Consider the following 12,574-nt stretch of genomic DNA (forward strand, 5'->3'; position numbering starts at 1 on the left):
CTTCTACCTTAGGCCACGAACTTATCAATCACCCGCGCACACACGCGCGCGCGCGCGTGTGTGTGTGTGGGTGTAAAATCTGGATGTAAACATAGATAGGTTTGCAAATGATACAAAGATTGGTGCTGCTGTGAATAGTGCAAAGTATATAGCCGGACATAGATCAGTTATGAGTGGAGAAATGACAGATGGGGTTTAACCTGGCCAAAACTGAAGCTTTAAATGTAAAGGGGAAGTGCTCTGTAAATAGCAAGATCCTTATGAATGCTGACATACAGTGGGATCAATGGGGAAACATCCTTTCCCCAGGATGGAAATGTCTAATACCAGAGCACGTGCATTTAAGGTGAGAGGAGATGTGCAGGGCACAGAAAGTGGCGGGTGGGTGCAATGCACTGCTCGGGGTGTTGGTAGAGGCAAATACAATAGAGGATTCCACCAGGCTCCTAGATAGACACGTGTATAAGGAGGAAACGGAAGGATATCGGCATTGTGCGGACAGAAAGGGTGTGGTAAACCATGTATATATGTTGTAACTGGGTTACCTGTCTGGACACGCCCCTCTGCTGACTGCCCCTGTGGCTCCTCCCACAGACCCCTGAATAAAGGCGATTGTGTCACTGCTCCTCCCTCAGTCCAGGACAGACATACAGCATGGACGCAGGGGTGGGTGTAGCGACGCTAGTGGTGCAGGGCACAGAATATCGAGACTTTACATTACTGGTCATGCCTTAACTGTGTGCCCCTGTGCTATTGGGGCTCGACTTCCAGAGCCACCTGAAAAGCGTGACGATGGAGTATGACAGGCCTCTCCCACCAATCACTGTCATAAATCCCCAGTTTTGTAGAGATATGTCACATACCCCGCTACTGACCACACACACACACCGACCTGCGCATCCCACCCAACACCATACCAACTGCCACACTACCGACACCACTTGCAGCCTCTCCACCCTCAAGATCCCTCCCCCACCGCTGTTCGCCAACCTGACCCCCGACTGTAAACCTGTGGCAACTAAAAGCAGGAGGTACAGCGCGGGGGACAGAGCTTTCATTAAGTCAGAGGTGCAGCGGCTGCTCAGGGAGGGGGTCATTGAGGCAAGCACAAGTCCTTGGAGGGCGCAGGTGGTCATTGTTCAGAATGGGGAGAAGAATAGGATGGTCGTGGACTATAGCCAGACCATCAATAGGTTCACGCAGCTCGACGCGTATCCTCTACCCCGCATCACAGATATGGTCAATCAGATAGCACAGTACAAGGTGTACTCGACCATAGACCTAAAATCCGCTTACCGTCAGCTCTCCATCCACCGGGAGGACCGCCCTTACACTGCCTTCGAGGCGGATGGCAGGCTTTATCAATTCCTGCGCATCCCCTTCGTTGTCACGAATGGTGTATCTGTCTTCCAGAGGGAAATGGACCAGATGGTGGACCAGTGCTAACTGAAGGCCATGTTCCCATATCTGAATAACATCACCATCTGCGGTCACGACCGGCAAGATCACGACAACAACCTCCAAAAATTTCTCCAAGCAGCCAAAACTTTCAATCTCACCTATAACAAGGACAAGTGTGTGTTCGGAACCACCCGACTTGCTATCCTTGGGTGTGTCGTGGAGAATGGAGTCATTGGCCCTGACCCCGACCGTATGTGCACCCTGTTGGAACTCCCTCTTCCCAACACCCTCAGAGCCCTCAAAAGGTGCCTGGGCTTTTTTTCATATTATGCCCAATGGGTCCCTAACTACGAAGACAAGGCCCGCCCCCTGGTCAAGTCCATCACATTCCCCTTCTCAGCCGAGGCCCGCGCGGCCTTCAGCCGCATTAAAGGGGACACTGCCAAAGCAGCAATGCATGCGGTGGACGAGGCCATTCCCTTCCAAGTAGAAGGTGGGAAGACCAGTGGCGTTCTTCTCTCATATCCTTCAAGGCCCTGAAATTCATCACTCCATGGTGGAGAAAGAGGCCCAGGCCATAGTGGAAGCTATTAGGCACTGGAGGCACTATCTCACTGGCAAAAGGTTCACCCTGCTAACTGACCAGCGCTCAGTCGCTGTCATGTTTAGTAACCAACAGAGGGGCAAAATCAAAAATGATAAAATTCTGAGGTGGAGAATCGAACTCTCCGCCTACAACTATGACATCATGTACAGGCCTGGGAAGATCAACGAGCTCTCCGATGCCCTATCCCGGGGAATGTGCGCCAGCGCGCAGATCGACCGCCTATACGCCCTACATGCAGATCTTTGCCACCTGGGGGCCACCCGGCTTTTCCACTTTGTGAAAGCCCGGAACTTGCCTTACTCCCTTGAGGAGATCAGGGCGATGACCAGGGACTGCTAAGTCTGCACAGAGTTCAAACCGCACTTCTACCGACCCGAAAAGGCACAACTCATCAAGGCCACCCGCCCCTTTGAGCGACTGAGTGTCAACTTTAAGGGACCCCTTCCCTCCACCGACTGCAATGTGTACTTTCTTAATGTAATCGACGAGTACCCGCGGTTCCCCTTCGCCATCCCCTGCCCCGATACCACTACCACGTCAGTCATAAAAGCCCTGCGCAAGCTCTTCACTCTGTTCGGATGATGTGGATCCTGGATCTGCTTCTACAGCTAGCGGAGGACCCGCCAATAGACAACCCCTTAGAACATCTCAACACGAGGGATCATGCTACAACTATATTGTGACTCCAGAGCATGCAATAATCGTGTACAGCTACTTGAAACTCCAGCGCGCATTGATGATTTGGACCAATATTCTACTTCCTCAGTAGCCTGGGACACTACACTAAAGCTAAGAAGCTGGAAGAGGATACAAAAAAAAAGGAGCTGCTGGAGAAACTCAGCAGGTCAGGCAGCATCTGTAGAGGAAATCACCATTTCATGTCCAGTTGAGATTGGTTTGTCAGAAGGAGGTGTACCAGGGATTGCAATCTCCTAGATTTGTTGCCAATGTCCCAGTCCCATACCTTGAGATTAATTTTCTTGTAAGCATTTACAGGAAAATACAGAAATACAACGGAATACAATGAATCACTATGTACAAACAAATACTGACGAACAACAATAGTACAAAAGAAGGCAAATTGTGCAAATAAAATATAAATGACACTGAGAACGTAAGTTGTAAAGCCCTTGGAAGTTAGTCTGTAAGTATGGATTCAGTTCAGAGCTGTAGTGAGTGAAGTTATCCAAGATAAAAAGGTGTGTTTATTTGAAGAATATATTTTAAATTTTGAGTGATGGAGTTAAGGATTGGTTGACTGGATGGCAGCAGGATGTTGAATTGATGTAGCAGCCTCTGACAGAGCAGATGCCAGGCCATGTCTTTACTGGCCAAGCTGGTAGACCTCTTTCCTGGGATTAGTTGAGATTATCTCCAGTACTGACTCATTGTTAATCTTAAAATAATGGTACTGGAGTAAATGCAGGATAAATAAACTATGTCCCATGATTATGTGTGCACATACATGTTTCCATCTAAGGTGACGGCTGTTTATATAGCTGCAGTACCCAACTGAGTGCTGGAGTAGTTCCCTCAGCAATTTTCCCCACAAGTCTGAGCAAACTATGCCAAGATATCTCCTATCTATCGAGAACATGTTACCGAGCTCATCAACAGAAGAAACCAAAGTTGTGCAGCTTATTTTAGATCATTAACAGTCCTTTCTTCTAAAGCAGAGATAACTCTCCACTGCCATGTAGTTTCAAATCAATCTGCATACTCAAACAAAGCAGAGGGGGCACAAGATAAAGGACATAAATGGCCAACTATCAGTTTACCCATGATGGAACTTTTAGGTCCCATTGAAATGTCCAAGCCATTTTCAGACATAGTAACAAATGGCAGACTTATAACAACATAGATGGGGAAAGAGAAAAGAGTATTTCTGACAATTCATTTTTGTGTTTTTGATACAAGATCTGATGTGAATTGGGCACATAAGCTCTTGAGCCTCATTTTGTGGTTTGTGATTGTAGCTATTGTTGGTTTGGTTTATGTAGCTCAGCTCAGAAATTGAAGGGCTTAACCTCACCAAAGTGAGCAACTCTGGGTAATATGGGCAAGTGCATGCAAAGGCACTATTTAACACCGAGGAGTACTGTCAGAGCTGGTGCTTAGATTGCTATGCCCAGCTAGAGACGTAAATAAAGAATGAAGAGATATTCGACAGGTCTGGATCGGCTTGCTTGAAGTTTCTTTAGATTTTAATTGGAGAAAGTAACAGGCAGGAAAGGACAAATGGGAATCTTTGAGGCAACAACAGGCAGGTTAGAGAAAAGAGAATCAAAGATATTGGTAACTTGAATTTTCCGAAGACCTTTGACAAGGTGCCATACATGAGACTGTTAAACGTAAGAGCCCATGGTATTACAGGTATGATACCAGCATGGAGAGAAAATTGGCTAACTGGCAAAAGGCAGAGAGAGGCAGGAGACTTTTTCTGGTTGGCTGCTGGTGACCAGTGGTGTTCTGCAGGGGTTGGTAATGGGACTGCTATTTTTCATGATACTTTGATAATAATCTGGATGATGGAATTGATGATTTTTTTCACCAAGTTTGTGGATGAAACAAAGGTAGGTGGAAGGGCAGGTAAAGTGGAGGAGGCATGGTGTCTGCAGAAGGACTTGACCAGATTAAGAGAATGAGTGAAGAAGTGGCAGATGAAATATAACGTACAGAGGTGTAGGTAGAAGGAAGGAAAAAGGACATAGACTATTTTCTAAATGGGGACAGAATTTAGAATTTGGAAGTGCAAGGGGGTCTTGGAAGTCCTAGTGCAGGATAACTTGCAGATTGAGTCAATAGTTAAGAAGGCAAAAGCATTCTTCTCATTCAGTTCAAGAGGACTAGAATATAAAAACAAGGATGTAGTATTTAGATTTTATAATAAATTGGTCAAACCACATTTGGAGTATTGTGAGCAGTTTTAGGTCCCATACCTAAGAAAGGATGTGCTGACATTGGATAGAGTCCAGAAGAGGATTATGAAAATGATGCTGGGAATGAAGGGGTTAATGTTTGTGGTGCATTTGATGGCTCTGGATCTGTACTCGTGTAGTTTAGAAGAATGAGGGGGGAAAACCATTTGTGAAACAGACAGTACCTATTATGTTTCATGGCTCCATACATAAAACTTATTGAAAAAAACATAGAGTTGGGTGATGCATGTGTGAGGCACGCACATTATGTGTTGCATGATGATGTATTCCATTCACATAAGCCATAATTAATTAGTTAAATGAGGAAGAATGCTTTGTCACACATATATTGACATTATTACTCAAATACTACTGAAATATACATAAGATTAAAATGCTGTGGAGGATTTTTTATCTTGTGGGATAATGACTTTCCTAACAGGTGGTGGGTGGGGGAGGAGGAATCATTCTGCTTGGTAGGAGAGACTTGTGGTTGTGAGACACTCTCCGGTTCTGAGGCCTCCTCCATGGTGACCACGGGAGTTGACTCTAGGACTGCAGGAGGTGGTTCTGACAATTCTGGACACCTTTCTTTTCTAATGATTGACTTAACTCTCTTCAACTGATTGATGTGTTGTCTCCAGATGATATAAGACACAATCTCCACCGTGCAGGTCTGGTCCTGTCCTTAAACATTCCAAGTCCCCACTTCTGATCACCTCCGTCATCCCTCAGCAGAACTGCTTGTCCAGGAGCGAAACACTGAACTTCCTTGTTGAAAGAGCCCTCAGTCTCTCTCAGATGTTTGTCCTGCATACTCCTTCTGAGATTGGCTTTGAGGAGATCCAAGTGTGAGTGCAAGGGACGAATTAGAAACAGCACAGCTGATGAGTCATTGGTTGTGGAGTGTGCTGCACAGCGATATCCGAGGAAGAAATTGGTGAGCTTCTGATTCAGTGTCAGTGTAGTGTGTTCTGCTGCCATTGCTCACAGTGCATTCTTTAGGCTCTGGACAAAACTTTCTGCCAAGCCATTTGTAGCTGGGTGGTACGGTATAGACATGATGTCTTATTCCATTTATTTTCAGAAATGACTGAAACTGTTCCACAGCAAACTCCGGTGCATTGTCGCTGACTAAGTGTTCTAGAATACCAGTCCTTGAAGAGGCTTCTCAACACATCAACAGTGTGTGAGGCTGTAGTGGAGGCTATTGGGAACACTTCTGGTCACTATGTAGCTGCACCGACTACTACCAAGAAACTTGTGCCCAAGAATGGCCTGACAAAATCCACATGAATCCTCTGCCAGGATAATGCAGGCCATGCCCAGAGAGGGAGAGGTGCTGCTCTTGGCATCTTCTGAACGTATTGGCATCCCAAACTGTGCATGCTTTCCACCCGATGCACTTGGCAAAACTAGCACTCACTCTTCATTAGCTATTTCATTTGCTTCAGAATACTGTTCAATTTGCTCAGTATACATCAACTGGTTATCTCATGCAATTGAATTTATATATCATTCCAATGTAGCCAGCCATTTCTGCTACTTATTATTATTATCACCCAATACTCACTGTTTATGAACCTCTGAATTTCGTTCATTTTCTACTTTTTTTAAAATCGGCTGTCTCTACCCTTGCAAAGACTATGTGCTGTGATTTTATTTAAAAATCATTTTCAACTTCTGCTTTGTAACTCTTAAATATAAAACTAATAGAAAGGAAAACACACAGCAGGGAGATGGGCATCTTAGTTTTGTTGTTATTACAAGTGAAGTGCGCACTTATGACTTTATGACGTATGCTATTCATGTACTTTCACAAAAAAACCATTATGAATTATTTACCCAAAGAATTCTTAATCAAATGATATATTTACAATATTAGTCAAATATTACTGAAATGTTAAATACACAACACACTACCGAATATTGAAAGGCCTAGACAGAATGGACAAGGCCGGGATGTTTCTGTGGGAGAGCCAAGGACCAGACGGTTCAGCCTCAGAATAGAAGGACAGCTCTTTAGAACAGAAATCAGGAGGAATTTCTTTAGCCAGAGGCTGGTGAATCTGCGGAATTTGTTGTCACAGATGGCTGTGGAGGCCAAGTCATTGGTATACCTACATAGGGGTTAACAGGTTCTTAATTGGATGCTAAGGGTTACAGGGAGAAGGCAGGAGAATGTGGTTAATGGGAAAAATAAATTAAACATGATTGAATAGTGAAGCTGATTCAATGGTCTAATTCTGCTCCTATATCTTGTGGTTTTATGTTCTACTATATAAGGTGAAAGCACAGGTCAAAGTGAGAACAAACAGAAAATTAAAGTGGCTGTAAGTTCAGGGCCACTCTTGAGGGCTGAATGGAAGTGTTTTGCGAAGTGGCGACTCACTCAGAGTTTGATTTCTCTCATGTGAAGGGGATCACATTTTTGAGCAATGAATGTAGTAGACTGTAGTAGAATGTAGTAGAAGTGCATCACCCAGGAAAGTGATTTGGGCACCAGACCTAGATCCATTTCAAGCCAGCTATAAACATTGCTTTAAATCCATAAGCATTATATTCCGTGTCAAATAAGACACAGTGACTGGTGTGAGCTCCTACTGAAAACAAAACTCGTCCTCCGTTAGTCAGACATTTAGTGCAAACTGATCAACGGTCATACAATAGTAGTTTGAAAAGCAAGTTATCGTAATGGGAAAGAACACAGCAACGCCAGCAATGTGGAGCACAGTGCAGCTGAGCAGATTTGGCCACTTGATATACCGCTAGTGAAAGATACTGTTTCCAAGGCAAGCAGAATGCAATCTTAATTCATAACAAGAGTTAAATGTAAGTTAGCAGATCACAGCTCTTGCACAGATAAAATGCTTTATGCAGCTCTTCTTATCATGAGAGCAATCAACTTGACCCACCAAAACAATAGCTGACTGTCTGTGCTGAGTAATAACAGACAAGACCGAGCAGTGCAAACGATCAATTCAGTAGGTAAGAATTTCCAATTTTAACACGTCCTGCAATCTTGCATCAAGTGTCTTGGACCCAAAGTGTTCTCATCGTGTCACACCCCAACAGATCACTGACACATCCCTCCCCTCTGCTGGTAGTATCTGCAGAAGGTGCTGCAATCGAGGTGGCTGTGCCATCTTATGGCAGCCACCATCGGGCAGGAAGCAGAGAAGCCTGAAGTCCCACCCCACCAGATCCAAGTATAGCTACCTCCCTTCAACCATTCAGTTCTGAAACCAAGCAGCAAAACCCTAATCACTATCGTTTAGCAGCACTATTAACACTTGCATCACTCTGCACCAAAATAGATTTTTGTTTTGTTTTGTGGGTTTTTTAAAATTAAAATTGTGTATAATTTATGTTTTGTTTGTGAATGCAGCTTACATGATTCCATGTTCCTGAGCTGCTGGTAGGTTGTATATTGCATCAATGCATTTATGTACTTGTGCATAATAAACTTGACTGAGAGTTTGAAAGGGAACTGAAAGCATGCAGGAAGTTTGGGAAGTCCAGAAAGAGCAGTCTTGACATGGCTTTCTATTACCACATAAATAACTTCAAACATCATCTGTTTATCCTGCCTGGCACTTGATCTAAAGCAGAGGCAGATATTGTCACCGGTGAGAGCTCACCTTTCAGAGGCAGTGAAAAGGTACCATGGCACTGGCTGGGTGAAGTACAAGACATTCAACATCAACTGTACCTTAACAGACCTGGAAGTGTTGGTCTAATACCAAGTGGCTGAAATGGAGCCTGACTGACTGGCAACATGAATGCTTGGCAGCACAAAGTCTAGGAAAATCGCCAATGCTTTACTTCAGTAATTCAAGAATGACCCCTCTTCTGTCCCTATTTCTACCATAGTACTGTAAGTATCTCAGTATAAATCCTTTTCCTTGCCGTCATTGTTGCATACTTGAACTGGCACTGGGCAACATTGCTCGCAGACTCTACATGTTAAGAAAGGTAAAGTATCAGAATATAACCCTTGTTGAACTCCTCCCATTACCTGAGTCTCCTCAGAACTACCTCGTGACCGCCTTCTGATTTCATAGGAAATAATAAAGACTTGGAAGACCTGTGAAATGACAGAAGCAATACTGAAACTCTGTAGCTGACAGAATGGATTTACTTGCATGTTAAACTTCAGATTTAAACTGAGTTACCTGTTATTCAGGATGGTTGTTGAGCCTGATGAAAATTTAATTGTTGCAACATTCCCAGCATCACTGGAAGAAATTCAATGCATAAATTAGCTTCATTTCTTCATCATTTTTATTTCATTAACTCCCTGGCAGTGCCATTTGCTGACATTATTTGGACTATGATACAACAATGTGTTGACAGCAGCTAAAATTAGTTATCCCACATATGCTAAAAGGAGCATGAAGTTAATCCCATCCACAGCTAAAACTGCAGCCGTTGCATTACTGTATGGTGGTTAAAAATGGGATAACTTTCACCAAGGTCGCAAGTGTGACGAAAGAAGGTTACAAAAAGTACACATAGATTAAGATGTTAACTGTCCTGTGCTGGCACCAGTGGGATCAGCAGTTGATCTGCCACCTGTCTTCAGGAGAAAGAGAGATAAGGAAGACAATGGAGCAGCATTTTGGAAATGTTAATGAAGAGACGAGAGAGTTTAACGGAAGGAGACACCGGTCTGAGAACTGTCCAGATCGGCTCCTCTTAGAACCCTGAACTTTTTGAAGCATGATGGACAGGAGGATAAAAAAGGACAGGTTCGCTAAGGCAGGACAGACACGACACCACGAGGTAACGAGACCCTGGAAGCGGAGCGCCTCCCACAAGTCGGTGGGAGTTTTTGGAGGGCTGCTCGCGGGACCAAGTCAGAGACGCACAGGGTGGAAAGGTATGATCGGCGGGAACCTGGTGTGTGTGTCTGCCCTTGCCTGGGTGCCGGGTTCACCGCTGAGGAACGATCGTATCTGAAACAGAGGGGTCACAGTTGGTGACCTCAGAAGACATTACAAAGGGCTCGCCCGAAAGCTGACTTTGAGGAATATCGAAGGTCTGTTTGGAATCCGATTTGAATATTCATTCGCTCTCTCTCTCTCTCTCCCACGGCGACGGCGATTACTGCGAATTGAACTAAACTGAACTCTGTCACTTTGAAACTGGTCATTTACCCCTAGACGACGATAGAGCTTGATTGATCCTATTATCCTAGTTCTGTGTACATGTGTGTTTATTCATTGCTAACCTGTTGCATTTATATCCTTACTATTAGAGTACTGTGTTGCTTATTTCTTTAATAAAATTTTCTTAGTTCCAGTAATCCAGACTCCAACTGAGTGATCCATTTCTGCTGGTTTGGCAACCCAGTTATGGGGTACGTAACACAAGGAACAGGCCTTAACTCATCAATAAACAAACACAGATGTAACTTCTGGGACACAACTTGTCACAGGTTAAGTTCATTCACCTCAGATGATGGCATTGGTAGACCAGGAAATAAGTCACAGAATGGGCAGGCCCTGACATAAGGAGTGTTTGATGACACTGGGAATGTACTTGCCGGCATTTAGAAGAATTTGGGCTCATTGAAACTTGCCTAATATTGAAAAGTCCACTAGAAAGAGTGGACACACAGAGGGTGTAACCACTAGTGGGAGATTCTAGGACCAGAGAGCACACCCTCAGAATATAAGTCCCTTTAGATCAGAGTTTTAAATAAATCTAATTTATTTAGCCAGGAGGAGGAGAATCCGTGGAATTCATTGCCACAGACAATGTAGAGGCATTTGATATATTTATAGTGGAGGCTGTTAGATACTTAATTATTAAGGATATCAAAGGTTATTGGGAGAAGACAGGAGAATGGGGTTGAAAAGGAAAATAAATCAGCCCTGATGGAATGGCAGAGCAGACTTGATGGGCTGAATGGCCTAACTCCGCTCCTGCAGTATGGCTTCTGGTTTTATAGGGTTGGGTAATGGAAAGCAGAGCTGAAACTTATGGAAGCTGAAGAATAGGATACTGGCAGTATTGGCATAGTTGAATTTGGCAATAATTTACCTGGAATCTACTCTGTGGCAAGTTGTGTCCTTTGTAACTGTCAGAGGAGAGCTGTAAGTAACAAACAACTCTGCAAACACAGATTCTGGTCCACTGTTTTGGACTTAATGAGAGGTTGACTTTCTCCTTTGTTTCTTATAGGGAGGCAATCCTGCAACATTAGGGATGGTGGCATAACATTGTATCATCAATCCCTTGGCTCACTCCCCTTCAAGAAATACATGCCAGAGCCCACTCCCTTTTCACCAACCCTAAGTGAGCAGGACCACTGAATTTTCCCTGTAAATGTGATTTTCATCACTAGGAGCTATTTCACCCAAATGCTGAAATGTTCATTATTCTTATCATCTGGTATCTTTATCAGCAAAACCACCTCGCGGCAGACCACAAGTCAGACTTACAGCCATTTTAGGGGAAGCCATTACAAAAGTATTAAACTTTATTCAAAACAAGACATAACTGTTGGACAGTTATTTCAAAGTTATAAAATCCCTGCTCATTCATTGGAAGCACAACATTAGTTTCCTCTTTCAAAGAACATTATTACACTTAGTTGCAGGTGGCTACTTAATTATTTAACTACAGCTTTAGAAGGGTTTAATTACCGTTAAATTTTAAATTTATTAGTCCAACCATATTAATGTCATGGCCAAGAAAGCTCACTAATGCTTCCTTAAGAGGCTAAAGAAATTCTTACAAATTTTTATCGATACATCATTGAAAGCATCCTATCTGGATGCATAATGTTTAGTAAGCCAACTGCTCTGCATGTGACTGCAAGAAACTGCAGAGAGTTGTGGACATAGCTCAGCACATCATTGGAACCAGCCTCCCTTCTATGGACTCTCTCTACACTTCTCATTGCCTCAGTAAAACAGCCAGCATAATCAAAGACCCACCCACCCTGGCCATTCTCTCTTCTCCCCTCTCCCATCAGGCAACAGATAAAAAAACCCAAAGGCACGTTACACCAGGCTCAAGGACAGCTTCTATCCCACTATTATCAGGCTCTTGAATAGACCTCCTGTATGATAAGATGGACTCTTGACCTCACAATCAACCTCACCATCATCTTGCACTTTATTGTTTACCTGCACTGAACTTTCTCTGTAGCTTTTTACACATTATTCTGTTATTGTTTTACCTTGCTCTATCACAATGTGCTGCGTAATGATCTGATCTGTATGAATAAAATACGAGTCAAGCTTTTCACTATATCTTGGCACATTTGTCAATAATAAAACAATACCAATACCATACTAATAATTATTCCCAGCTGAGGAAAAAATGTGCACACTGTCCTGCGTAAGGTCATAAGACATAGGAGCAGAACTAGGCCATTCGGCCTATCGAGTGCTCGGCCATTCAATCAAAGGAGTTATTTCTTTCTTCTCCTCAGTCCCACTCCCCAACAATCTGGCCCCCGGACTGTGGTAATAAATTCCACAAATTCACCATTCTCTGGCTAAAGGAATTTCTCTGCATCTCTGTTTTAAATGGATACCTCTCTATCCTGAGGCTGTTCCCTCTTGTCCTAGACTCCCCCACTATGGGAAACATCTTTTCCACATCTACTTTGACCCGAAACACCCAATGATTC

General features: G+C 43.7%; 1 protein-coding gene across 6 annotated transcripts in view; it reads right to left on the reverse strand.

Moving 5' to 3' along the window:
• The window catches only part of nlrc5 (NLR family, CARD domain containing 5), a 218,189-nt gene that overhangs the window by 142,472 nt on the left and 63,143 nt on the right, over positions 1 to 12,574 (reverse strand). For all 6 annotated transcript variants that reach the window (XM_072279467.1, XM_072279466.1, XM_072279468.1 and 3 more), the window contains exons 11-12: positions 9,102 to 9,164; positions 8,945 to 9,013 (exon numbers count right to left, since the gene is read on the reverse strand). In XM_072279467.1, coding sequence (XP_072135568.1) covers positions 8,945 to 9,013; positions 9,102 to 9,164 — 132 coding nt within the window. The remainder of the gene's footprint in view (positions 1 to 8,944; positions 9,014 to 9,101; positions 9,165 to 12,574) is intronic.

This window comes from Mobula birostris, chromosome 15 (assembly GCF_030028105.1).
Source record: "Mobula birostris isolate sMobBir1 chromosome 15, sMobBir1.hap1, whole genome shotgun sequence".
In the NCBI taxonomy this organism is placed as follows: domain Eukaryota; kingdom Metazoa; phylum Chordata; class Chondrichthyes; order Myliobatiformes; family Myliobatidae; genus Mobula; species Mobula birostris.